The sequence below is a fragment of the Pseudophryne corroboree genome, chromosome 4 (genome assembly GCF_028390025.1).
Source record: "Pseudophryne corroboree isolate aPseCor3 chromosome 4, aPseCor3.hap2, whole genome shotgun sequence".
NCBI classification, from domain to species: domain Eukaryota; kingdom Metazoa; phylum Chordata; class Amphibia; order Anura; family Myobatrachidae; genus Pseudophryne; species Pseudophryne corroboree.
The window spans coordinates 524,107,510-524,134,877 of NC_086447.1; the positions used below are offsets into that span (position 1 = coordinate 524,107,510).

Consider the following 27,368-nt stretch of genomic DNA (forward strand, 5'->3'; position numbering starts at 1 on the left):
AGAGAGTTAGATTTGGGTGGAGTGTGTTCAAACTGAAATCTAAATAGCAGTGTAAAAATAAAGCAGCCAGGATTTACCATGCACAGAAACAAAATAACCCACCCAAATCTAACTCTCTCCCCCCCCCCCCTGCAGTGCAACATGGTTTTACCCATTAGTGAGCTTTTTTGGTTTGCTAACAAACCTGAATTACCCCCATGAACCTAATTTTCATCTTCGGAAAAAGTTGAGGATAAGAGAAGCTGGCAAGGGGTGTCTGTTTAAACACATATATACAAACACACACACAGATATAACATATACTGTAAATCACAGAAATAATATGACCTTCTCCAACTTGAGTAAATTTAGTAACTGCATCAGAGAAGAGATTTTGAATAAAGTGAACACAATCTAAGAGGAAGCAAAGAGTTTTTGTTTTAATATATTGAAATCAGTCACTAATCTGATTTAGAATGTATTGTTTATAGTTCTTCTGTTCTCTTCTGGTGACTAACACTTTGGGGAGGATTCATAGATGGGACCAAAGAAAAAAGAGCAAGCAATTTTGTATCTTTGCAAAATTGTGTTGCACTGCAGGTGAGGCAAATGTAAAATGTGCAGAGTGATTTAGAGTCGGGAGGGGTGTATCCAAACACATATCTAAATTACAGTGTACAAATACAGCTGCTCAACCTATGAAGGCTACATGTTAAAGCAGCCAGTATTTATCCTCATAAAAATAAATTATATTATTATGTATTTGCATTGCTACATGTTTTGTTCAGGTGCAAAGTTACTAGCTTTTTTAATTTTTTTGGTCCTACTCAGAATCAGCCTCTGCGTTTACCTGTTACCAGCAGCAAAGTGGTACAATGGAGAAACTTGTTTCCACCCAAGCTTCTGTGCCTAACAATATTTTCAAACACTTCTTAAATCATATCATTATTTGATAAGACATATTCCAACTTCTATATGTTGGCTCATACCATAATAGATCAAGATTAATTTGAATGTACAGTATATACATAAATACATACATACTATAGGCCTGAATCATGTTTGTATGTAATTGTACAGCTATAATTGTACAGCTGCAAGGAAGCATATGTGCCATTCTATTTAAATCAAATTCTAATGCAGCAGGAGACATCGGTAAGAGATAGGCGCCTACTGTTAGCATTAGCAAGGATACAAGTGCTACATCTGAGGTTACAGGCACTAAACAGCCTACATAAGATGAAGCTTACTCATGCTGACTGTAGGATCTGGACTCCTGGCTCCACAAAGTTTTCATCCTACAATGCAGACCCTGGACTCATGATGCCTTCAAAATGGGGGCAACATGCCCCATTTTGAAGAATGGTGCTGGGTACCACCCCCACTCTGCCCCCCAACTGCCACAGAATTTCAATCATGCTGAGACCCCTAATCATAATATTTGTACTCAAGCCATTCTGTTTGCATACCAATATGTATCAGGCCCTATATTAGCTTTACAACTGTCATTTAAGTTCTTATCCAAACTACCAATCACAGCGTTTAGAAGTCGCCACTTTTAATGAAGGTAGTAAGCCCCAAAAATTTGAAATATTACTTTCCTCAATTGGATGCCGCATTTGTTTATTTTTTGCACAATTCCATGTTCGGAGGGGTCAATGATCCTGGATTAGGCTAAACTCTCTATTGTATTTGGCCATGAGGAATGAATTGTTATACATGTAATAATGTTCATATACTCATTTGTTGCTATTTGCCATTAATCTTGCACCTAATATTATGAGTCATGCACTTCTTCTACAGCTGTATAGAGTTTTATATTGTAAGGCATATTATGATACACTCTATCAATTGTTATTTTACCTCTGAGCTCCTGGGATTTATATTTAGTGCTTTAGATTTGTTTCATTAATTTTGTTTGTTTATATCCCTGGTCATTATAGTTATTAGACTTATTGTTGTTTTGGCACTTCATAATAGCAACACCAAGTGCCACTAGATTATTCTTTATTCTCTTATTCTCTTTACCGTTTTTAATGAGTTTGATATTCATTCATTTTCACAATGCCCTTAAAAAGATAAAATGTGTTTGATGATAATAATAATAATAATTTAAATTCAGAGTCAATCTTAATCAACAATTATAACAATCACAAGCTAAATGAAATGTTAACTAAGTAATGGGTTTATATAGAAATTGTAAATGCTTAATGCTTTATTTTATGTAGATAATATTCACCTGATATATTTAATGTGTATATAACAGAGGTTCTCAAACACAGTCCTCAAGGCACCCCAACGGTCCAGGTTTTAGGTATATCCATGGCTCAGCACAGATGGTTAAATCAAATTGATTGAAGTGCTATTTAAGTCATCTTGGCACAGCATGGATAAACTTATAACCTGGACTGTGGGGTGCCTTGAGGACCTTTGGTATACTGTATAATGAAGTTGAGACTTTATAGGCTCTTTTATTCATTAGACATGGTAAACCCTGAGTGCCAATATTTTAATTACAGAACTGGTCAAGTGCCTTAATTTAGATTATTTCTAGTACATGATAGGATCTTTTATAATCTTTATATTTAGTATACAATTCTAAATATTATTAAAGCATTTGAATTCGATTTATAATTTCTGACTCTAAATGAAAGCATATATGAGCAGCAATATATACTTTCATATATACTTTCATTCAGTTTTAGAAAGTATAAATGAGCCAGCAAAAGATTTTGTATTGTGTCATTTGATACTTAGCACTCATTATACAGTAGGTATTAATAGTATTTTTAAGTTTATATGTGATGTTTATACAGTTATGGCTTCATCTCAAATGCTATATAGAATTCTTCTTTTGATATCCATTCAATCATTTACAATAAGCATTTCTTCATTTGTTGCAGTTTTAAGTAATACTTTGTAATTGGTTTTTACACATTTTTGTTACATATATTTTAAGGCTCTTTGAGAAGTTTATTATATCTCTTTTTATAAATATTTTATTTTTATTTTTTGTCTAGGCTACTTTCCTTGTCTAAAAAACATTGCAGTACTGTATATTTATTACATCATTATTCTCTTATAGGGGTCCATTTATCAATACATGTTTGTGCTTTATTTCCTGAAAATACCCATTTTTGGTTGGTAACTGCAAATATTTAGTATAACTCACATGTATGAAGGAGGGAATATCCCTGATATCTGCTGCAATCCCTCCATTCCTGACAGCAGCTGCAACCCCCATAGATTTCTATGGGTTATGCAATGTTGTCAGATTTACCAAGCTCTGGAATTCAAAGCATTCCCAACCCTGACCCCTAGAACTAACACCTTCTGAAGATTGCATTAGCTCATTGTAACCTATGGGCTAAACTTTGCAGAAAGCACTGGGAGAAGGCTACTCTAGACCTCTCCCTTGCAATGGCCACCATGCATGTGTTGCTAGCAGACCGCGCATACACAGGAATCCCAGCACTTCAGCAATTATACTGCAGGGATGGGCTCCTTTCTGAGCACCTGTCCCTGCTTGTGCAGCTTTTTAAATCTGGCCGCTATAATCACATCCCTCATTGTGATCTTGGGTGCTAATGTTATATCCGGATTGCATTGCAAATGCTATTATTGATAAATGGGAACCAGAGGGAGCTGTTCTTTGTGAGATAAATTCAAGATAATAATGGCTTAGCAATAAAAGTACAATTTACATTTAACATTGTTCATTACTGCAAAATTACATAGGATTTGACTTGCCTGCAAGAGTTTGCATGGAAATTACAAAAAAGTAATTTGGATAACCAGTCACTAACTAATATATATAATTAACTAATTAATAACAACTGCAATGCTAATGAATTAGTAAATGATAAAGCTGCTGGCACCTTGCGGTTAGGAATAAAGTAGACACATCCATTTTCTAGAGTGAACAGTGGATGGTTAATGACAGAGTGGAAAGCAAAAGCTTCAGAGGAGTGTTTCTACTGTTAGTATTCACCTAATTAAAACAGATTATGATGGGTACACACTGGCCGATATATCAGCCATTGTATCGAAAGACCGATATATCCCTGGCCGTCGGCCAGTGTGTACCAGCGATATGTCTGTGAATGCCGTCGTTCAGAGACATATCACGTCAGCCCTGCAGCACACATGATGACCAATACATCTACAGATATATTGGAGCATCATTGTGTGTGTACGGGCGGTCAGTCGATTGCCCGTACACATGCTGTGGCAACTGGCTGTGACTGAGGGCTGAACTGGGCGGGCACATGTTTATGCCCGCCCAGTTCGTGATGTCAGTCATGATGGATCGGGCAGTGTGTATCCACAACACAATGCCCGATCTGGCTATAGATATTTCTGCAGATCAATTGATCTGCAGATATATCTATCAGTGTGTGCCCAGCATTAGATTAAGCTGTTGTACCAATGAGGGAACACATGAAAAGAGAAGAAGTGTAAAGACTAGTACTAGTCAATTGTACTCAGTTTTCTCTCTGGCATTGGTGATGGGTCCCATGTGCGTACCGTGGGATTGGGAATCCTAGTTAGATAAGACCACCCTTATCTAACTGGGATTCCTGTGGTGTGCACATGGGATCACTCACTGACATACATTTTCCCAAATAGCAAGGTACAATCTTCCAAATAGTTAAGTATACTTTACAGCAGTTTGAATATGTTCCATGATACATATATATATATATATATATACAGTGCCTTGCTAAAGTATTTACTCCTTTGCATTTTTCATGTTTTGTTGAGCTGACTCACAACCTGGAATTAAAATGGATTGTTTGAAGGTTTGCATCATTTAATTCACAGAACATGCCTACAACTTTGAAGATTTTTATTATTATTGTGAAGCAAACAACAAATAGGAAAAAATAACAAAAAACTTCAGCGTGCATAATTATTCACCCCCCTAAAATCAGTACTTTGTAGAGCCACCTTTTGCAGCAATTACAGCTGCAAGTCACTTTGGGTAAGTCTCTATGAGCTTGCCACATCTTGCCACTGGGATTTTTGCCCATTCCTCAAGGAAAAACTGCTCCAGCTCCTTCATGTTTAATGGTTTCTGCTTATGAACAGCAATCTTCAAGACTGACCACAGATTCCCAATTGGATTGAGATCTGGGCTTTGACTAGGCCATTCCAACACATTTAAATGTTTCCCCTTAAACCACTCGAGTATTGCTTTAGCAGTATGCTTTGGGTCATTGCTGCTCAGCTGCTTCATTGTGGGGTGTCCCGCGCCCTAGATTTGTACCCCCCAAATTGTTATGGACTTGCCCGACTAATGAGGTCACCTGGACGTGGTGGGCAAGCCATTACTTATGGTCATAATTATGCGAAGAACCTTGCTCAAAATGCAAAATTGTATGGCAATGATTATTAGTAACAAATTGGTAGTGTTTGAATTGTACAGTTCTTCTGAAAGGTCTCTACAGGTTTGCACTTCTCATTACCGGTGTGCTTCCCTCCTCTGTATACTTAATACTGTGTATTATATACACAATAGAAGGCCAGATACCCCTTCTGCTTGGTGGTATCACCCGTGCCCACCTGTCCTATATATTGGTTTTAATTAGGTCCCTGACATTTCTTAGACTGCTTGCAGAGCAAGGTGAGTCCTACACAAATGTATATTGGATTATCAGATGGGGGTAGATTTCTGGGGTGTAGGTCCCCCTGGACTGCTGTGGCTGTTTAGCCTCAGGAGCAACACAGATTAACACATATTTTCATATTTACTTTCATCCCTATTGTGTGTTTTGTTTCAATGTAACTCATTTCCTACCTTAAATTTTCACTACTTAACTCTCACTGCTATATTTCTCACTTTGTTACCTCACTAATTTACCCCAGCTGTTTTCAGCAGCCTCTCTCACTAACCTATTTTCACTTTTTTTCTATATATTTTTTCACTTTAGTGTTGCACCCGGGATCACACAGCTGCTTCATTTTGGGGTGTCCCGCACCCTAGATTTGTACCCACAAAATGTTAGGGACTTGCTTGACTAATGAGGTCACCTGGATGTGGTGGGCAAGCTATTACTTATTGCAATAACTATGCGAAGAACCTCGCTCAAAATGCAAAATTTTATTGCAATAATTATTATTAATAAATTGTTAGTGTTTGAATTGTGCACCTGAAACCTTTTCTTTGTATGCAGTTCTACTGAAAGGTCTCCGCAAGGTTGCACCTCTCATTACTGGTGTGCACCCCAGGACCCCTCCACTGCTTCTGGTCATTGTGCTGCTGGAAGGTGAACCTCCATCCCAGTCTCAAATCACAGGCAGACTGAAACAGGTTTTGCTCAAGAATATTCCTGTATTTAGCACCATCCATCTTTCCCTCGACTCAAAACAGTTTTCCAGTCCCTGCTGCTGAAAAACATCCCTACAGCATAAGGCTGCCACCACCATGTTTCACTGTGGGGATAGTGTTCTAGGGGTGATGGGATGTTTTGGGTTTGCGCCTGACATAGCATTTTCCTTGGTGGCCGAAAAGTAAAATTTTAGTCTCATCTGACCATAGCACCTTCCTCCATACATTTGGGGAGTCATTCACATGCCTTTTAGCAAACTCAAAATGTGCATTCTTATTTTCAACACTAAGTAATGGCTTTTTTCTGGCCACTCTTCCATAAAGCCAAGCTCTATGGAGTATACGGCTTATTGTGGTCACATGCACAGATACACCAGTCTCTGCTGTTGAACTCTGCAGCTCCTTCAGGGTTACCTTTTGGTCTCTGTGCTGCCTCTCTGATTAATGCCCTCCTTGCCCGGCCTGTGAGTTTTGGTAGCTGGCCCTCTCTTGGCAGGTTTGTTGTGGTACAATGTTCTTTCCATTTGAAGATGATGGATTTGATGTAGTCCGGGGAATCATCAAAGATTTGGATATTTTTTATAACCCAACCCTGACCCAACTCTGACTTGTACTTCTCAACACCTTTATCCCTGACTTGTTTGGAGAGCTCCTTGGTCTTCATGGTGTGATTCCTCTTGCTTAGTGGTGTTGCAGCCTCTGGGGTCTTTCAGAAAAGGTGTGTTTATACTGACATATCACATGTGGACTTCATTTCACTAATTATGTGACTTCTGAAGGTAATTGGTTGCTAATTTCACTTCACCACCTTAGGCTATTTTGTGCAGATCCTTCACATAAAATTCATATAAAAAAAATTACAGCTAATGTAACAAAATAGGTAAAAAGCCAAGGGGGGTGAATACTTTAGCAAGGCACTGTGTATATATATATATATATATATATATATATATATATATATATATATACATAGAGACGGACAGCACACCTGTTAAATACAGCAGTAAAAGTCCTGGTGCCAGCGGTAGGTGCACAGGCAGTACTCCACCAATATATATATATATATATATATATATATATATAAAATCATAGTTGTTATGTCTGTTCGAACTTTGTGTCCATCTATTTACACAAGCAATGATTGAAAGTAATACAGGGTGTTGCTGCACATTCAAGTTTGTGACTTGTTTACAGTGGAGCACACAGTATGCATAGTGAGGATTTACTGTCATTCTGCAAGGATTTGCTATCACATGATTTACTCCAATTGGGACACCCAGCTGTAGGGTATCTTTATCTATTTTCAAGCACTTTCTTTTCAGGTGAAGTGATTTGATATTTCTTTATTATTTATCTACCTGATTCTAATGTTTTGTGCTTAATTATTGGCACATGTGGAAAAATGTTGTTTGTTATGCCTCCACACACTGCAAACTGTCCTTCAGTCTAGCTCCTTTCAACTGCAGTGAATAACATCTGTGATTTAAAACATCCTGGGAGTATACATAATATTTATGTAGTCTAAAACACATTTTGATTGTGTATCTGAATGGAGTAAATAGTTATTTTTTCCTTTGAATAAGACTAACTGGATAATTGTACACAATTTTGCGGAGAATGTTTGTTTTTATGAATATACATCAGATCTGCAGATCTATTTTGTATGTCATATCATATGTTATACTCATTTAAATATGAAATATTGATATATTGTATTTTTCAATATATGCTGATTCACAAGGTTTATGTTTTGTATTTATATGTAAATATTTTCAAATTTAAAGTGATATATTGAGCTATATTAGCAATTTTTATATTCACATTACTTATCCATGAGTTGACAAAACTCTGTTATATGTATATATTTTTCTACTAATTAATGTTCATTGAGCATAAGAAAGATATTTGACTGGGAAGAAAAACACATTCCTTAAATAACATTGCAAGTTTCCATGATTATAGTGTAGACAAATATTACCTTCTTTAAACAAACTGAGCCTATTAAGACCATCATAGAAGAGACTCTTTAAGTTCTGAATAACACCTAAATAAATTGAGACACAGGTTTTATGTTTTTGAAATAGAAGTAAGCCATTGTTAATTTTTCACTTTATATTATTGCATGAACGCTTTTTCTCAGCCATTCCCTAAGCAGCTGATCAATGTTCTTCATGGGGAATGCAATTATTTTGGGCACCACTATAATTAGTGGTTACCCAAATAGAGCCAATTTAATTATTCTGGGAGCCCATTAATTATCTATCAAATAGCCATTATAGCAGCTAAATCCATGTAAAGGCCAAACCACAGACTTATTCACACATTTCTTCTCACCGCCTCAGGAAGTTCTGAGAAGAAAATTGTGTTCCCCACAGCACTTGCACATGAGTGGAGGAACAATTGAATTGCACATCAGGTATCAACCAGTAACAGCCGCAGAGGAAAACAATTGAATTGCCCCCCTCATACACAAAAATAAATATCAAGATTGTTTGCTGCTTTATGTTACACTGCTGCTGAATAGTATCATGACTTTACCTTCTCCAAATTGGTTAAGTTTGTTAAGGCCATCATAAATGGTGCTCTGGATGTAGTGAAGAAGACCTAAGGTAATATAATTACAATTGTTTGTTATCTGAGTAGTAAAGGAAGATCAAAGATGACAAAGAAGACAGTTTACTCAGAGGACAAGTAGAGTCAACTAAAATGCTGACAATGGCAAAAAGCAAATACATTATGTCATAATATTTTATTTTAATTTATGAAGTGATTCTGTAAACGTAATACAATTAGAAAGCAAGGTTTTTATATTGGAGAGGTGTAAATATTTCCAGGTCACTAAAGCTAAAATTAAAGTGAATAAACACTATAAATGCACCAAAGCGAGCATTTTGTTTATATGGTGGATATTATTACATCATGATCAAATAGGGAAACCTTGATACCTTGAATATATCCATAGGTTACAAGCTAATTGGTTGCATAAAAAAACAGAAAAGTTTTCCATCCTTTTTTGTAAGGTAGTGTACAATGATTAAACAAATATTATAATTCCTTGAGTAATTTAGCCAACAATTACTACTACTACTACTACTACTACTACTACTACTACTACTGCTGCTGCTGCTACTACTACTACTACTGCTACTACTACTACTACTACTACTATTACTACTACTACTACTACTACTACTACTACTAATAATAATAATAACAACTTTACAACTAAATATGGTGTTAGGGAGGTTTATATGTTGTATGTGCTGCCATTGTCAATGATATAGCCAAGTTCCATTCTGATTCCCTTTAATCAAATAAACTTTTCCTGTATTTTTAGATAAATTCTTTAGTCAGCTATCTTTACCAGTATTTTTAGCTGCTGTTTCTTGTATTTTAGTGACTAATGTAATATTTTTTTTTTGGAGTATTAATGGTAAAAATATATGCTAACTCATGTAGCAATGTAAATAATTGGCGTAATTTATATTCTTGTGTGCTTTCCACTCATTTTCTCCAAACCTTGTTCAAATTTACCTTTTAAATGGGAATTAATTGGTATAATTTCCAGAGATACAGTAACAAAAGGTAATGTTTTCTGATCTGCCTAAATAATCTACCACTGCAAAGGCCAAAAGTCTATTTAGGTTAATGATTTAATAAAGAACTACAAAAACCTCTAATAACTCTTAGGCTTTGTAAAAAAAAATATAATTTTAATTGATTCACGTACTGAAACACAATTGATGAAACTAATTTTACAGGATGCAAAGCTAATCTCTTATAAAGCACTGGGCAGCATACATGGTAAAAGCAGACTTTGTAACTTAAGCTGTAATATCAATTTTAGAATTCCATGTCCAAATTAATAGCACCTCATTGTAAGTGGTGAGATAAGAGATTTCCCCCTCAAATGTGTCAGATATAATAGAAGCTGATTATGAGGCTTAGAAAGAATATCCATGGCAATGTTTAGTGATTTGTGGCAGGAAAGAAAGGACAAACCTGCTGGAAAATGGCTGTGGTCAGAAAGATTGTTCAAAACACATGCATTCTGCACTATCTGGGCCACATTAATTAATGCTAGAACTTAAGTAACAATTAAATTACAAGCTCTGGCACTGCAAGTACCAACATGGATGTACTTCTGGCACTACTGTGGCTATTTATAATGTTCTTACCAGACAGATAGCTCAAAATGTATGGAATTCAAGTAAACTCATCAGCCAGAGGAACCTATTTTATTCTCATGGTTTTCTGGCACATTTCCGAAGAGTTTACAAGTTGTAGACAATTATATTTGATGACTTTTATGTTTAACATTAACAAACATTGGGATGGTGAATTGCATCCAGTCGAGATTGCTTCTGGTGACTTTGGGGTAAATTTACTTAAGCTTCTAAAACAGAGAATTGGTGGTTTTGCCCATAGCAACCAATCAGAAGCTGTCTACCATTTTCTAAAAGGCAATAGAGAAATGATAGACAGCATCTGATTGGTTGCTATGGGCAACATCACCAATTCTCTGTTTTAGAAGTTTTAGTAAATTTATCCCTATGACTTTATTTGCATTTATTACATATGGATACTTGAAACTCACCAGACACTGGTGAGTCTATTACTTTCTTCTCTAAGTGTGAGAAATTATATACTAATTCAGCGTGAAAAAATAAATAATTTAGCATAAATCCAGCTTTCTAAGTACATTAGCTCTTTAAAATGACTAAGGATGCTATTGTTACACCCCACCCCCCATTCCCCCACCCCATATTAGTGCAAAATGGTTAGTGGCAACACAAATAGTTGGGATGCCAGAGCACTCAGAGAATCCACATACTTAGCACTTGAAGAAAACAGTTTAAGTGAATAAAATTAAAAGAATAAAAACTATATGATGGTAACATGCTCTGGGAGCTTACCTTCCTCTTCAGGGATGATGTCCTCATCTTCTGAATGTACAGTATCAGTAGGTGAGGAAAAAGTTTACAGAAATCAGTTAGACTTTAATATACCATTGGCACATGTTTGTACATATAGTATCTGAAACAATTATTTTTAACTTTTCAACATAAAGTCTATCAAAATATAAAAGGCAGAATTCAAATGTTTGTCTGCTGGCAGCCACCATATGGCTCCCAAATAGAGCTATTCAATTGTAGCTCCTTTCGGGCACGATGGCTGCTAGCATTTGCATTCCAGCTCTCACCCCCCTGGGGGTGGTGAGCTGACATGCACGTAAAATTACCCATTTAATTGACCAAATGGCACTTTTTGTGATTACGCCCAGCACTTTGGTTGGGTTTAGTTGCTTTATGTGGCTAAACCTGACCTTTATGGGCTCAATCAATGCAAAAAAAGAATTGCGCTCCATGATCTCCCGTCACTTTAGATAGGAGATCGAAGACGCAACATAATTGAAAATCGCCCAATGTACTGTATATATGTTTGACATTGTCATTGAGTTTATATAGGAACTGTACTTTGAGTCTAACAATTGGGGTTAATATACTGTACTGTATGAGCAAAATATATTTAATTAATTCATCTGTAAGATAAGTTAGTCAGCAAGCTATAATCATTATTAGTGATTCAGGCATCCTGACTCTTCATTCTTTTTAAACAGTGTAACATGTGGAAAACTTTATCAATTGTCCACATACCATGGTACAGTATTTCTCCAGGAGACCATCACCATAATGCAATAGAGCGGAAACTCTAACATTTCCCATACTTCCAACAACAAACAACACATTTGCATTACTGAACCATGGAAACAGCTCTATCCAGTGCAAAAACAGGACCAGACTTCATCAACTGTCTATCCTTGATAAAGTCTGACAGCACATAGCAGACTAGACAAATGTGTTTGGGCTTTTCAGCTTTATCCAACTACACCAGGCATTCCCAACCACAGTCCTCAAGGCACATTAACAGTGTAGGTTTTAGTGATATCCAGGCTTCAGCACAGGTGACTTAGGGGGTCATTCTGATCTGTTTGCTTGCTGCTTTTTATCGCCAAGCGAACAGGTACCCACTGTGCATGCACCGGCACCGTAGTGTGCCGGCACATGCCAGACGGCCGAAGGCCGTAGATGAGCTGCGATCGCCTCTGCCTGATTGACAAGCAGTGGCGGTTGCTAGGTGGGAGGGGTCAGAGCAGCGGCATTTGGCCACCATTTTGCGGGCGTGGTCCGGCCAACACAGGCATGGCCGGACCGTGTGGGGGGTGGGCCACAGCAGCTGCGTGATGTCATACGCAGCCGATGTGGGCCGGGGAGCGACAAGTAGCTCCCGGCCAGCACCCTAAAGCTGCACTGGTTGGGAGCTACTCTTGAAGTGCAAAGACATCGCCCCTGTGCAGGGAAGGCCAGCACTGACATGCGGGGCGGACTAGCCCTGTGCTGGGCGTCCCCCCACATGTCAATGTGAATGATCGTAGCTGTGCTACGATCATCTCAGAATTAGGGCCATAATTAGTAGCTCAGTTATTTTGAGTTAACCATCTGTGCTGCAGCCTGGATATCACTAAAACATGCACTGTTGGTGTGCCTTGAGGACCGTGGTTGGGAATGCCTGAACTACACTGATAACTTACATGGGAGTCTTCCAGTGCACTGCTAGACTTTTAAGATCTTGGATCCTCCCCCTGGGATTGGACTTTTACTAAATTATCTCAGGTAACTTTAATAGAATGTATTCAAATGTACAGGCAATAGAAAGATAGATAGATAGATAGATAGATAGATAGATAGATAGATAGATATGTAATCTATATGAAATTTTTTCTAACACATACTACACAACAGTGATGTGCAGATTTTGGTACTGTCTTCTTTGTATAAGGTGAAATTTTGGGGTCAGGAAAAGGGCTTAAAAGTATTTCATAAAACATTATTATACAGTCTCTATCAGGGGATGTAGGTATGTGACTGTCTGACAGGAGGCCGCGGGTCACAATACCGATTACTGCTTCACACCACCAGCACCACAATTCCAACAATCAGCATGCTGACTAACAGGGACTATTCATACTCGTGGTGTACACGACACCCCACCGAGCCCTCAGCATGGTGAGCACAGCGAGCCTCCAAGGGGCATTGTTGCGCTCGCCCCACCGGGCATCTAAATTCCAGAATCCTGCCATCGGTATGGTGACCGGCGGTCACACCATACCAGCCCACTATCAGTACACAGCAGTGTACCATTATACAATGTCAGATTGTGTACACTATTTACTGCAGTACAGCATGCCTCTTTTATTTTTTGTTTGTAGGTTTACTTAGACTCTGTTCTGCAACAGAGGTTCCACTTCAGTTGGGCTGCCACTTTGCAAAAAGGAGTGCTTTCTTTATACAAATGTGATGTAGTCACAGCTTGTACACTTGATTTACCCCTAGTTATTATCATCATCATCATCATCATCATCATCAGTAACAAGGTACGTGCACATTCCCCGTGTTCAGTAAAAAAGCATCTGCATTGCTTGCATTCACATGAACACTCCCTTCCTAAACTTGAGACCCACTCTTATCATCCTAGTCCCACCTCTGCAGTCACATACAGTGTTCACAAACTGTGCATGACTCATCGTAGCTGCATTTGCATGCACTCATTTTCTGAGTATGTGCAGTGCGTACAGGCAACTGACTGTATGCTTCTAACAAGGACATAGGGGGTCATTCCGAGTTGATCGTAGCTGTGCTAAATTTAGCATAGCTACGATCATCTTCCCTGACATGCGGGGGGCTAGCCCGCCCCGCATGTCAGTCCGCCCCCCCACATGCTGTGCAATGCTTTTGTACTTGTGGAGTAACTCCCAGCCAGCGTAGCTCCTGCGGCTGGCCGGGAGTTGATCGTCGCTGCCCATGGTCGAAGCAGCTGCGTGTGACGTCACGCAGTGCAGCGACCCTCCCCCGCACAATCTGGTTGCGCCTGCATTGACCAGACCACGCCCCCATAATGGCGGGCAAACGCCGCCGTGCCGCCCCCTCCCACCCAGCGACCGCCTCTGCCTGTCAATCAGGCAGAGGCGATCGCTAGGGAATGACGGCCTTAGGCCGTCCGGCATGTGCCGGAGCACTGCGATGCCGATGCTTGCGCAGTTCCGACCCGATCGCTGCGCTGCAATAAACTGCAGCAAGCGATTGGGTCAGAATGACCCCCATAAGCCACATTATCCCTATTTGCTCCCAAAGTGGCCAAAAATACATACAATTTTCTTTCACATAGAAGTAAAAAAGAACACATGGGTGCTCACAATGGAATGACAGGCTTACTAACAATTAAATTAAATTACTCCACATCCTACATAGCACCCCTGACATCATGCATATACAGTATATGAATAATATAGAATGACTCAAACTAAACAAGATTACATAAAAGCAGCTGCCTAGTTATTAAGATAGGTACACACTATGCTATAATCCAGATGTCTGATTATTGCACAGCATGTACACAGCAGTCAGGGCCAATTATTGTCAGATCTGCTCATATGATTTCGCGAGAGACTGCCAGTCACAATACCGATGCCGGGATGCTGAACCCTGCATATCCTGCCAGTCGGCATGTCAACCAACAGGGACTATTCCCACTCATGGGTGTCCATGACACCCAAAGAGTGGGAATATAACCTGTGGTGAACGCAGCGAGCCACCGAGCCCGCTGCATGGCGATCACAGTGGCTACTTTGTGCCCCCCCCCCCCCCCCGCCAGCCATCTAGCAGCCTGGATCCCGGCGTCGACTGCCAGTCACACAAACCCAGCCGCCGGTTACACAAACTCAACCCGAGTTGGTGTGCTGCACAACATTTGTCTATCCCAATGAGTAATTACTCTGTATGGACATGATCTGTCTGACATAGGAGGTAATTCTGAGTTGAATCGCAGCAGCAAGTTTGTTAGCAACTGGGCAAAACCATGTGCACTGCAGGGGGGCAGATATAACATTTGCAGAGAGAGTTAGATTTGGGTGGGTTATTTTGTTTCAGTGCAGGGTAAATACTGGCTGCTTTATTTTTACACTGCAATTTAGATTTCAGTTTGAACACACCCCACCCAAATCTAACACATGTTATATCTATATATATATATAATCTGCACATGTTATATCTGTCCCCTCTGCAGTGCACATGGTTTTGCCCAACTGCTAACAAATTTGCTGCTGCGATCAACTCAGAATTAGGCCCATAGTGCCAGACTCATAGTAGCTTACTACTGATGCAGATGAGCGATTATCAGCAGACTACACATGCATCATAATCTCACTGTGCATGCATCATTGTCCATTACCATAGTCGCTCACAGTGAGCATTCATTTGCAAAGTGATTCACATGAATCGACCATCTGGGGTTGTAATGGGTAGTGATGGCAGATCTGCGGGTGTGTCACAGCCAGTTTTGGGTCGTGTCACTGCCAGCATTTGCTGTCCTGTATGCATTAAAGATGATTCTGGCATCTCAGTACATGCTGCCATTCTGAATGGCAATAGGGTAACACAGAAGGCTGTATATGGAAGGATACCCTCTTGTCCATGCTCACGGTATATGCCTCCTGTGTCACCCTGGTGTTAGCCCTTCACTTTTTATATTTTTAACTCACAGGAGCAGCGCCTTCTCCCCTCATGTGCCTTTCCTTCTCTTACGTACACTATCTTATTCCCAATGCTCCCTTTGATGGCACCTAACCCCTGTTTTCTGTATGTACCTTGTACTTGTCCTATATTGTCTCAAACTGTAAGCACTTTTTTCTTGTTTTGCTCATTTGTTTATGTACTCTGTAATTGGGCGCTATGAATCCCTTGTGGCTCCATATAAATAAAAGATAATAATAATAATAATAATAATAATAATAATAATCTGTGATGGCACTGCATCTTTGTTCAAATATGCTGAGATGAGCAAAGCCACCGGTTGGGGCCTCAATACAAATCCTGGCAACTGAGGCTTTTGCATACTTTTGCACAGTATCTGCTTATGGAATCACAGCTGCGTACAACTATGAATCAGGCCCATACAGATGTGTCCTCATACATCATTGCTGAGGTCGTGCCAAACAGGTCTCGTGAGACTATGCAAGTTTTGGGTGAATTTTTTGCATCTTATTTTTCCAAATAGTCACAATGGGATATACAGTAGCTAGGACGCATGAGGAGACTGTGCTGATTAATGTGAAATGTGACACTCATATAGATGTAGCTAGGCTCATCGTGGCTACATGTTCCTGTTATTAAGCCTTGTTATCTGTGACCACGTGCACGTCTGTGGCGCATGCACATCCTAGACACGCACGCGCCCCCATTAGCATGAATGGGAGTGGCAAATGCTGCCGCTCTGCATGATTAGGCGTCGGTGTGCCTAACCATGCCAGGTGTGCTCGTTCTGCGCAGATGTAGCCATAATGAGCATTGTTAAATCTGTATATCTGTGTTCAACTCAGTCTCTGAATCTGTATACGAAGTGCTACTATGTAGCAGCCACAGCTATTTTCCAATACAAGTTCTGTTATACAGACCCAGTCACATACAATATACAAGTGTCATATATCACATTAATCAAAACAGACTCTATTGGGGTAATTCAATTGTTTGAAAAGTCGGTTGGGTGTCTGTTTTTTCCTGTCTATTAGATAGGAAAAAACAGACACTCAACTGACTTTTCAAACAATTGAAAACCCCCCTTGTGTGTCCTAATCACATTGCTTTGCAGCGAAGACTCATTTTTAGCAAGTTAATAAAAACAACCAGTGTTAGCAAAGTTGCACGGGACCTGGAGGCTCACTCGCACCTGGCATATTGCGCTGCATGGTGTATTGAGGCTAGATGCATGATGACACATCTGTAATTAATTTAAATAGGAACAAATCATTTAGTAGTGTGTACATTGGACAGCAAATGCGATTAAGATCATTTCAACTATCGGAAAATTGATTTTAACATCTTACAGGTGTGAATACAGCTTTAGACAGAATATCTAAGTATTCCCAGTGACAATTTGAACCTACCAATTAAGAAAAGGAAAAATAATATAACCCTTAAAAGAAAATTCATTTATTTGCGTAGAGAAAATAATCAGTGAATGTACATCAAAGCAGCTAGCAAATCTAGCATAAAAAAAATCTTCTTAGTAGTAAAGTAGAACAATAAAATGTTAGTTTTTTACCTTGTTTTATTTCCTTTTCTAAACCTTTTTTCTCTGTTATTTTTGCTGTTGGTATAAAGTACAACTGTTACAATGTCGCATTAAAACATCAAAATAAATCAAAATAACAAATATTAACCTCCATTAAATAAACACGTGTTTTGAATAGATCTCCTGGGCTATTAGGAAAAGCACATTTATTGCTACAGAATATAGTTAATTTTCCAAAGGATGGGATACCGACAGTTGAAATACCAATGCTGGAATCCTGAAGGACGCCATAAGACCGGCGTCTAAATTGGTATTCTGACTGCCGGCATCCCGTCCATCGTGATCATTCTGAATCCAGTGCTACTGACCTCTATTTGTGTACCGATGGAACAGGCATTATGTATTTTTTAACTGATTGCTGTGTTGCAACATGCTGCCTTAATATTGGCCCATGACACCTAATGAAAAATATAGTTTCCAGATCCGAACTGTAGGATTTACTGTATTGAAGTTTGGAAGTTGACTACTTAAATCGCATCCAATATATGGCAGCTGGTAAACCCCTAAAGTGGATGAGGTTCTCATCACACCTATACAGTAGCAAACTGGATATGAAACATCTGATTTTACTTTGCAGTTTACATAGTGTCTGCTATTAAATGTGCGATTTAGACCCTGAAACATGACATTGATGTTGATCGAGTTAAATCACTTTAAAATTCATCAGATCTTTAGTAAATTTACCGCTTACAGATTGTGAAGGAGGTGATATTTTCTTGTCTTTACTTTAGCAAATATTTAGACTGTATTTATCGAAAACAAGAGCAGCAAAAATTAAAGTACAGGTACAACACCGATATTCTGGCACCTGATGGTCTGGCTCCTGTTTTAATCCAGAGACATCAGATGCTAGTGGAACTTAGGTGGTGGGTGGTAGTTAGGTTGTGAGAGGGCTTAGATAGGCTGCAGGAGGGTTTGAATAGGCAGCAGGAGGCTTAGTTAGGCTGCGGGAGGTAAATAGGGGACATAGTCGGGCTGTGGGCGGGTAGTCAGGCTGCGGATAGTCCTGCTACGGTGAGTCGGGCTGCAGGGTTGGAGTTAGGCTGTGGGAGGCATACTGTGTAGAATTAGTCTGCAGGGGAGGGGGGATGCCGCCGACACCTCCATCGCCACTACCTCCAATAATCCGACAAAATTGATAATCCGACACAGTGCCAGAACCGAGGGTGCCGGATTATCTGTGGTGTACCGATATTAACGTATACTGTACACTAGAGTAACATTAATCTGAATTGGTTTTATAAATGAACTTCATGGACCTGCATTACAATAGTACATTGTATGTGCTTGTAAAGTAAATTATTTAAAAATATCTTTGATATTCTTTTTGCAAGTTTGTTTTCAGTCACATGTAAACATATTAATTAAAGGACTTCAAAATAAAAAGTAAAACATTTATATCACCTTTTTGTTTCTTGTTAATTTTCTCTTTAGTAACATTTTTTGCTGCTAAAAGATAAAAAAAATATTTTATAATAAAATAGTTAAAAATGTATTACAGGGAGAAACAATTGTGTACATTTGAGCAGGCACGTGAAAGGTCAGACATCACTGTGCAATTGTTCTTATGTCCCTCTATGGCAGGCATGTCCAAACTGTGGCCCTCCAGCTATTGAGAAACTACACTTCCCAGCATGCCCTGACACAGCTTTAGCATTCTCTGACAGCAAAACTGTCACCGCATGCTGGGATGTGTAGTTTCAAAAGAGCTGGAGGGCTGCAGTTTGGACATGCCTGCTCTATGGCATCTCAATCTTTAGTACATTCAGTGTTTTTTGTTTGATTGTTAGTTTGTTTTGTAGTGGAATTCAGCAGTACATAGTAGTGGAGTCTTTTTAGGGTGTGATGTTTAATTCTTACAACTACAGTAGCTCTAGAAATGGGAAGAAATCAAATGAATAAAAAAGTAATCTGAAGATTTATGCAGAGAGTGGGAGTTACCATGGGGTCTATTCATAAAGAAAATGAAAACCAAATTGTTACTAGCTGGGATAAGTAGCAATTCACGTATACTCACCTCTCAGGGCTCCAATGATGCTGTCTCCTCTGGAGGTCCCCTTCTGCACAGTCTGGAGTTAGCAGGTGGGTCAACTGTGCATGCGCTGCCTGTTGACCTCACAGCAGGCCGCAGTGGCCTCCCGAGAGGTTGTAGCTAGCACCGGGTGCAGACAGAGAGCAGGGAAGCATTGAGCTTGCCTGCAGTTACCGTACCGCAGTTCAGGTTACGCCATCCCTACATGGTGAACCTGAACTCCATGCAGAAGTGGAAAACAGAGCTTTCCTTTCCTTCATGAATTACACTCACCATACAAAAGTATGGTGATGCAATTCAGGCATGGGGTGAGGGTGCAGCTGGAGACGTCAGAAACTTCTCCATGGTAACCCGCTCTGTGAATTGCGGTAACCAGAGAAAAGCCCTGATTAACAAAAACAGGGCTTTTCTCTGCTTTACGAATAGACCCCTATAACTCTTGCATCACCTTGTAACTTTAGGTGAGTACTGCCACCTTTATTCTGAGTACCCAAAGCACTGACTATATGAAGCTTGTTTGATCTTTTCTAGATTCAGGACATGAAACTGTAGTGTTTCTCTAAATATAAAAGGAGCATTGCCACAAAATCATTTTGTGGCAATGTCTCCATGGGGTCAGTTTAATTCAGTATGAGATGACATATGATATTTGCATGGTGGAAGTCCATGGGATGTTACAAGTAGGAAGAAATGCATGCAATCACACCTAGAACAAGATACAGAGGGACTTCATCAGGGGTGATTTAACAGTGGAGGGACCCCATGTGCATACTTCCCATCTTTCACTAATGTATGTCTCAGGTAGAGTTGGGCACTGTGGCTGAGTCTACTGTGCATTTGGCAATCTCATAAAAACATTGATTTAAGTACTTTGCAGGTCTTTTGTAAAATGCATCCACTATAGATATGACCATGGACATGATAGTGATTTGTCTCTGCCACTCTGTTCTTTATTTATTTATGTAATTATGCGGTTATGGCTGTTTAAATATAGTCTAGTAAATTTGCTTTAAGAGCTCACGATTTATTACAGTTCCATATACATTTGCTTTCCTCCCAGAACTTACATGTCAAAACTAATAGAGATTGTATTATTCCCACACAACAATATGTCAAGGCTAACCAGCAAGGGACATGTGGGACAGCAATTAGAGATAGGTATGACATCAATAAGAGGGCCTGGTAAAGTCAGTAAATTGGACACAGAGCAGGCAAAGATATGTGAGATATAACTAGTTTCCTACTTATAGGGATATACTGGTACAACATACCATGGTATGATGTCCCAGTACAACCTATAAATATATATATATAACTCATATATATTTTCCTGTGCTAAGCACATTTGAAATTATTTTATTATTTAAACAACTAGAACTAATTTGCTTCCTCTCCCAATAATAGTACTAACATATAGCTAGATTTCTTTGAATACTCATAATTTTTGTTTGCTGTGATTGGCTCAAATTTTAGATCAGTATCTGTTTTTCTTTCAATTATGATTGCAAATTACACATATCTCTTATTGTAGCTGCTGTTTGTGGCGTTCCCTTCAGTTAGCCATCTACAGTCACTCAGGAAATAGTAGGCAGCACAAATAACTGAGTTAAAGCTATTCCTAAAACTTAAATTGTAGGGTTTTTTAGTGTGGGTATGTAATGTGGGTTTAGTTTTTTTTTTCTTAAGTTTTATCAAAACTAGGATGTTTTTACATATATTGGACCAGGATCAGCTTTCCAAGCTTTGGTCCTTAAAAACATTGAATACGTGTTTGCACTTAAGCATTGCTATTTCATCCATATCACTTGAACATAATTCCCAAATTGTGATTTTTGTCCTTTGATGGTTATTGTCTTTTACATAAAGTATAGCTTTCATCTCTTAAACTGGTTTCTTGGCTCTAGATAGTTTTGTGTCTAGTATTGAGGTATTGACCTTCCAAGCAAATACAAATTTACACTATCAGTCTAACATTTTTTGGGATGGCCATAATGTGTTTCTTTTACTGTAGGTTGGGCAGTAGCTGTATTTACAACATCACTTCTGGGTACCGCTTCTCAAGCACTTTCTGAAATTGTATTTTATTGTATAGGGTTATGCCAATAGAACTGGTAAACAGAAAATGCTTTGTGCTATACACTGTACAACTGGGAAGTTTTTTTTTACTAACTTCTAAAACAGATTCTCATCCTCAAAAACTTAAAATGTAGGTTTTTTGTGTGTGGGTATGTAATGTGGGTTTAGTTTTTTGGTGTTTTTACAGTTTTTTCAAGACTAGGATGTTTTTACATATATTGGACCAGGATCAGCTTTCCAAGCTTTGGTCCCTAAAAACATTGAATACATGTTTGCACTTAAGCATTGCTATTTCATCCATATCACTTGAACATAATTCCCAAATTGTGATTTTTGTCCTTTGGAGGTTTTTTTTTTTTTTTTACTGAACGGGGTACTCACGGAGCGATTGCTGCTTAAAATCTAAGCAATCTGACTAGATTGCTTAGATTTTAAGCAGTGATCACTCCGTGTGTACCCCTCACAGCGATAGCGATGTGCAGCCCCGCACATCGCTATCGCTGGTGCTAGATTGGCCTGCATGCATGCCAATCTAGCAGGTCACTCACTTCACCCGCTGGGTGAAATGAGCGCCCCCTCCCGCACACTCAGCACACATCGCGCTGTGCTGAGCGGGGGGAGAGATGTGTGCTGAGCGAACCGCTCAGCACACATTTCTCCCCAAATCGGCCGGTGAATATGGCCCTTAACTTCTAAAACAGATTCTCATCCTCAAACTGCTGCTAATAGTCAATGACACATCATTTTAATTACAAGTGTACTTTTTCACCTCTGATGTGTCAGAATTTAATAATGGGGTAGATTGAGTTGTCTGACCAGTAAGAATGGGCTAGCCAGTGTTAATTTTATTTGTTTGCCTCATATGTGCAAATCAACTGTTTTGGCTTAAGTGACGGTTTTTGGAGGGGGGCTTTTGTTCCTTTAGAAAATCATAATTCTCTATAACATAACTTACAGACAATTCAAAAAAACTTTGTGTTTCCAATGCAATGGGGATAATTCAATCAAATGCCATGGCTGCCTTTCCAGAATGGCACATTGCAGCCAGCAAGATTGCTACTTTTCCTTGCTCCCCTTAGAGGTGTTTAGGAAATGTAGTGATTTTGCCCCAAACATACTGTATATGGTGGATGTAGGTAATGACAAGTACAGAATTGTTAGGGTTTGGATTTATTCGTGAACATGCATAGAATGTAGAGAAATCCCTATGCAAAACTTGTGGCTATCAGTAGAGCTACTCTAAGGCTGGGCACACACTTGCCGATGTCTGTGACATCGTGCAAGATCCCCCTCGCAAACAATATCATTCATACACACTGAACGATATCTTTTACGTCTCATCAGTGATGACATGTACCCACATCCAGGTGCATGCATCTTGTTCAATGGGACTAATTCAGAGTTGATTGCAGCAGCAAATTTGTTAGCAGTTGGGCAAAACCATGTGCACTGAGGAGGGGGGGGGGAATTATCATGTGCAGAGAGAGTTAGATTTGGGTGGGGTGTGTTCAAACTGAAATCTAAATTTCTGTGTAAAAATAAAGCAGCCAGCATTTACCCTACACAGAAACAAAATAACCCACCCAAATCTAAGTGTCTCTGCAAATGTTATATCTGCCACACCTGCAGTGCACGTGGTTTTGCCCCACTGCTAGCAAATTTGCTGCTGTGATCAACTCTGAATTACCCCCATTATCTTTAGATTTCCAGTTAAAAACTGCAGATATTGTACCTTGTTAATGACCCGTGGGAGCGCGCATCATTAACGATATAGAGTATACACACTTGCCGGTGTATACGATATATTGTCTGATCCGTCGGTTCGGACGATATATCGGGTGCACATCGGCAAGTGTGTACCCAGCCTAAGGGTAAGTAATTGAAATATAATATGAAGACTAGGTAAATAAGATATTTCTTACCAAGGGGGAGATGTATCACACTTTCTAATTCTAAATTCTAAAATCACGAAAAAAATTGCGTGGGGTCCCCCCTCCTAAGCATAACCAGCCTCGGTCTCTTTGAGCCAGTCCTGGTTGTAAAAATACGGGGAAAAATGGACAGGGGATCCCCCGTATTTTAGAACCAGCACCGGGCTCTGCGTCCGGTCCTGGTGCAAAAAATATGGGGGTCAAAAAGCGTCGGGGTCCCCTGTATTTATTGAACAAGCACCGGGCTCCACTAGCTGGGGAGATAATGCCAAAGCCGGGGGACACTTTTATACCGGTCCCTGCGGCTGTGGCATTAAATACCCAACTAGTCACCCCTGGCCGGGGTACCCTGGAGGAGTGGGTACCCCTTAAATCAAGGGGTCCCCCCCTCCAGCCACCCAAGGGCCAGGGGTGAAGCCCGAGGCTGTCCCCCCATCCAAGGGCTGCGGATGGGGGTTGATAGCCTTGTTTAAAATCAAACAATATTGTTTTTTTGCAGAAGAACTACAAGTCACAGCAAGCCTCCCCCACAAGCTGGTACTTGGAGAACCACAAGTACCAGCATGTGGGGGTAAAACGGGCCCGCTGGTACCTGTAGTTCTTCTGCAAAAAAAATACCCAAATAAAACCAGGACATGCACACCGTGAAAGTAAAACTTTATTACATTCATGCTGACACACACATACTTACCTATGTTCACAGGCCGACTGTGTCCACGTCTCCATCTGTCAACGTCTCCAAGAATCCGGGATACCTGAAAATAAAATTATACTCACCTAAATCCAGTGTCCTGTTATTATTTGTAATCCACGTACTTGGCAAAAAAACAAACCCCATACCCGGACCATGGACTGAAAGCGGGTAACCTCACCGCTGACCGCAAAGTTCCCACCATTGAATATAATGGAGAAGCTGTGCGATGCACTGTCTGACAGCTCAGACGCACATAGCCAATCAGGAGAGTGCCACGACGTGATTGGCTAAAGGGACCCTCTGTGACAGGAGTCATGGGGGGTCTCAGCATTCAGGGAAAGGGGTCCCATGTGTAAACATGGGACCCATTTCAGTTCGTGGATCGGGTATGCGGTTTGTTATTTTGCCAAGTACGTGGATTACAAAAAAAAGAACAGGACACAATGGACTTAGGTTAGTATAATTTTATTTTCAGGTACCCCGAATTCTACTTGGAGATGTCGACAGATGGAGATGTGGCCAGAGTCGGCGTGTCAACATAGGTAAGTATGTGTGTGTCGGCATGTATGTAATAAAGTTTTACTTTCAAGGTGTGCGTGTCCTGTTTTTATTTGGGTATTTTTTTTGCAGTAGAACTACAGGTACCAGCGGGCCCGTTTTACCCTCGCATGCTGGTACTTGTGGTTCTCCAAGTACCAGCTTGCGGGGGAGGCTTGCTGGGACTTGTAGTTCTTCTGCAAAAAACAATATTCTTTGATTTTACACAAGGCTATCAGCCCACCATCCGCAGCCCTTGGATGGGGGGGACAGCCTCGGCTTCACCCCTGGCCCTTGGGTGGCTGGAGGGGGGGACCCCTTGATTTAAGGGGTCCCCACTTCTCCAGGGTACCCCGGCCAGGTGTGACTAGTTGGGTATTTAATGCCACAGCCGCAGGGACTGGTATAAAAGTGTCCCCCGGCTGTGGCATTATCTCCCCAGCTAGTGGAGCCCAGTGCTGGTTCAAAAAATACGGGGGACCCATACGCTTTTTGTTCCCCGTATTTTTTGCACCAGGACCGGACGCAGAGCCCAGTGCTGGTTCTAAAAATACGGGGGATTCCCTGTCCATATTTTCCCCGTATTTTTAACTGTTTTGTATTTTGGTTTTGGATTCAGTTCCGCGGCTGTGTTTTGGATACGGACGCGTTTTGGCAAAACCTCCCTGAAAATTTTTTGTCGGATTCGGGTGTGTTTTGGATTCGGGTATTTTTTTGAAAAAAACCCCCTCAAAAACAGCTTAAAACATAGAATTTGGGGGTCATTTTGATCCCACAGTATTATTGACCTCAATAACCATAATTTCCACTCATTTCCAGTCTATTCTGAACACCTCACACCTCACAATATTATTTTTAGTCCTAAAATTTGCACCGAGGTTGCTGGATGAGTAAGCTAAGCGATCCAAGTGGCCGACACAAACACCTGGCCCATCTAGGAGTGGTACTGTAGTGTCAGACAGGATGGCAGATTAAAAAAATAGTCACCAAACAGCACATGATGCAAAGAAAAAAAGAGGCGCAATGAGGTAGCTGTGTGACTAAGCTAAGCGACCCAAGTGGCTGACACAAACACCTGGCCCATCTAGGAGTGGCACTGCAGTGTCAGACAGGATGGCACTTCCAAAAAATTGTCCCCAAACAGCACATGATGCAAAGAAATAAGAGGCGCAATGAGGTAGCTGTGTGATTAAGCTAAGCGACCCAAGTGGCCGACACAAACACCTGGCCCACATGATGCAAAGACCAATGAAAGAAAAAAGAGGTGCAAGATGGAATTGTCCTTGGGCCCTCCCACCCACCCTTATGTGGTATAAACAGGACATGCACACTTTAACAAACACATCATTTCAGCGACAGGGTCTGCCACACAACTGTGACTGAAATGACTGGTTGGTTTGGGCCCCCACCAAAAAAGAAGCAATCAATCTCTCCTTGCACAAACTGGCTCTACAGAGGCAAGATGTCCACCTCCTCCTCATCGTCCGATTCCTCACCCCTTTCACTGTGTACATCCCCCTCCTCACAGATTATTAATTCGTCCCCACTGGAATCCACCATCTCAGGTCCCTGTGTACTTTCTGGAGGCAATTGCTGGTGAATGTCTCCACGGCAGAATTGATTATAATTAATTTTGATGAACATCATCTTCTCCACATTTTCTGGAAGTAACCTCGTATGCCGATTGCTGACAAGGTGAGCGGCTGCACTAAACACTCTTTCGGAGTACACACTGGAGGGGGAGCAACTTAGGTAAAATAAAGCCAGTTTCTGCAAGGGTCTCCAAATTGCCTCTTTTTCCTGCCAGTATACGTACGGACTGTCTGACATGCCTACTTGGATGCTGTCACTCATATAATCCTCCACCATTACAGCAGACGACATGTCAGTAATTGTTGGCAGGTCCTTCAGTCCGGACCAGATGTCAGCACTTGCTCCTGACTGCCCTGCATCACCGCCAGTGGGTGGGCTCAGAATTCTTAGCCTTTTCCTTGCAGCCCCAGTTGCAGGAGAATGTGAAGGAGGAGCTGTTGATAGGTCATGTTCCGCTTGACTTGACAATTTTCTCACCAGCAGGTCTTTGAACCTCTGCAGACTTGTGTCTGCTGGAAAGAGAGATACAACGTAGGTTTTAAATCTAGGATCGAGCACGGTGGCCAAAATGTAGTGCTCAGATTTCAACAGATTGACCACCCGTGAATTCTGGTTAAGCGAATGAAGGGCTCCATCCACAAGTCCCACATACCTAGCGGAATCGCTCTGTTTTAGCTCCTCCTTCAATCTCCTCAGCTTCTTCTGCAAAAGCCTGATGAGGGGAATGACCTGACTCAGGCTGGCAGTGTCTGAACTGACTTCACGTGTGGCAAGTTCAAAGGGTTGCAGAACCTTGCACAACGTTGAAATCATTCTCCACTGCGCTTGAGTCAGGTGCATTCCCCCTCCATTGCCTATATCGTAGGTAGCTGTATAGGCTTGAATGGCATTTTGCTGCTCCTCCATCCTCTGAAGCATATAGAGGGCTGAATTCCACCTCGTTACCACCTCTTGCTTCAGATGATGGCAGGGCAGGTTCAGGAGTGTTTGCTGGTGCTCCAGTCTTCG

General features: G+C 40.5%; 1 protein-coding gene across 1 annotated transcript in view; it reads right to left on the minus strand.

Moving 5' to 3' along the window:
* Nucleotides 1-27,368, minus strand: part of LOC134909895 (uncharacterized) — a 166,448-nt gene that overhangs the window by 35,677 nt on the left and 103,403 nt on the right. The window contains exons 12-16 of the mRNA XM_063917262.1: nucleotides 18,902-18,946; nucleotides 17,468-17,512; nucleotides 11,227-11,256; nucleotides 8,849-8,914; nucleotides 8,289-8,354 (exon numbers count right to left, since the gene is read on the minus strand). Coding sequence (XP_063773332.1) covers nucleotides 8,289-8,354; nucleotides 8,849-8,914; nucleotides 11,227-11,256; nucleotides 17,468-17,512; nucleotides 18,902-18,946 — 252 coding nt within the window. The remainder of the gene's footprint in view (nucleotides 1-8,288; nucleotides 8,355-8,848; nucleotides 8,915-11,226; nucleotides 11,257-17,467; nucleotides 17,513-18,901; nucleotides 18,947-27,368) is intronic.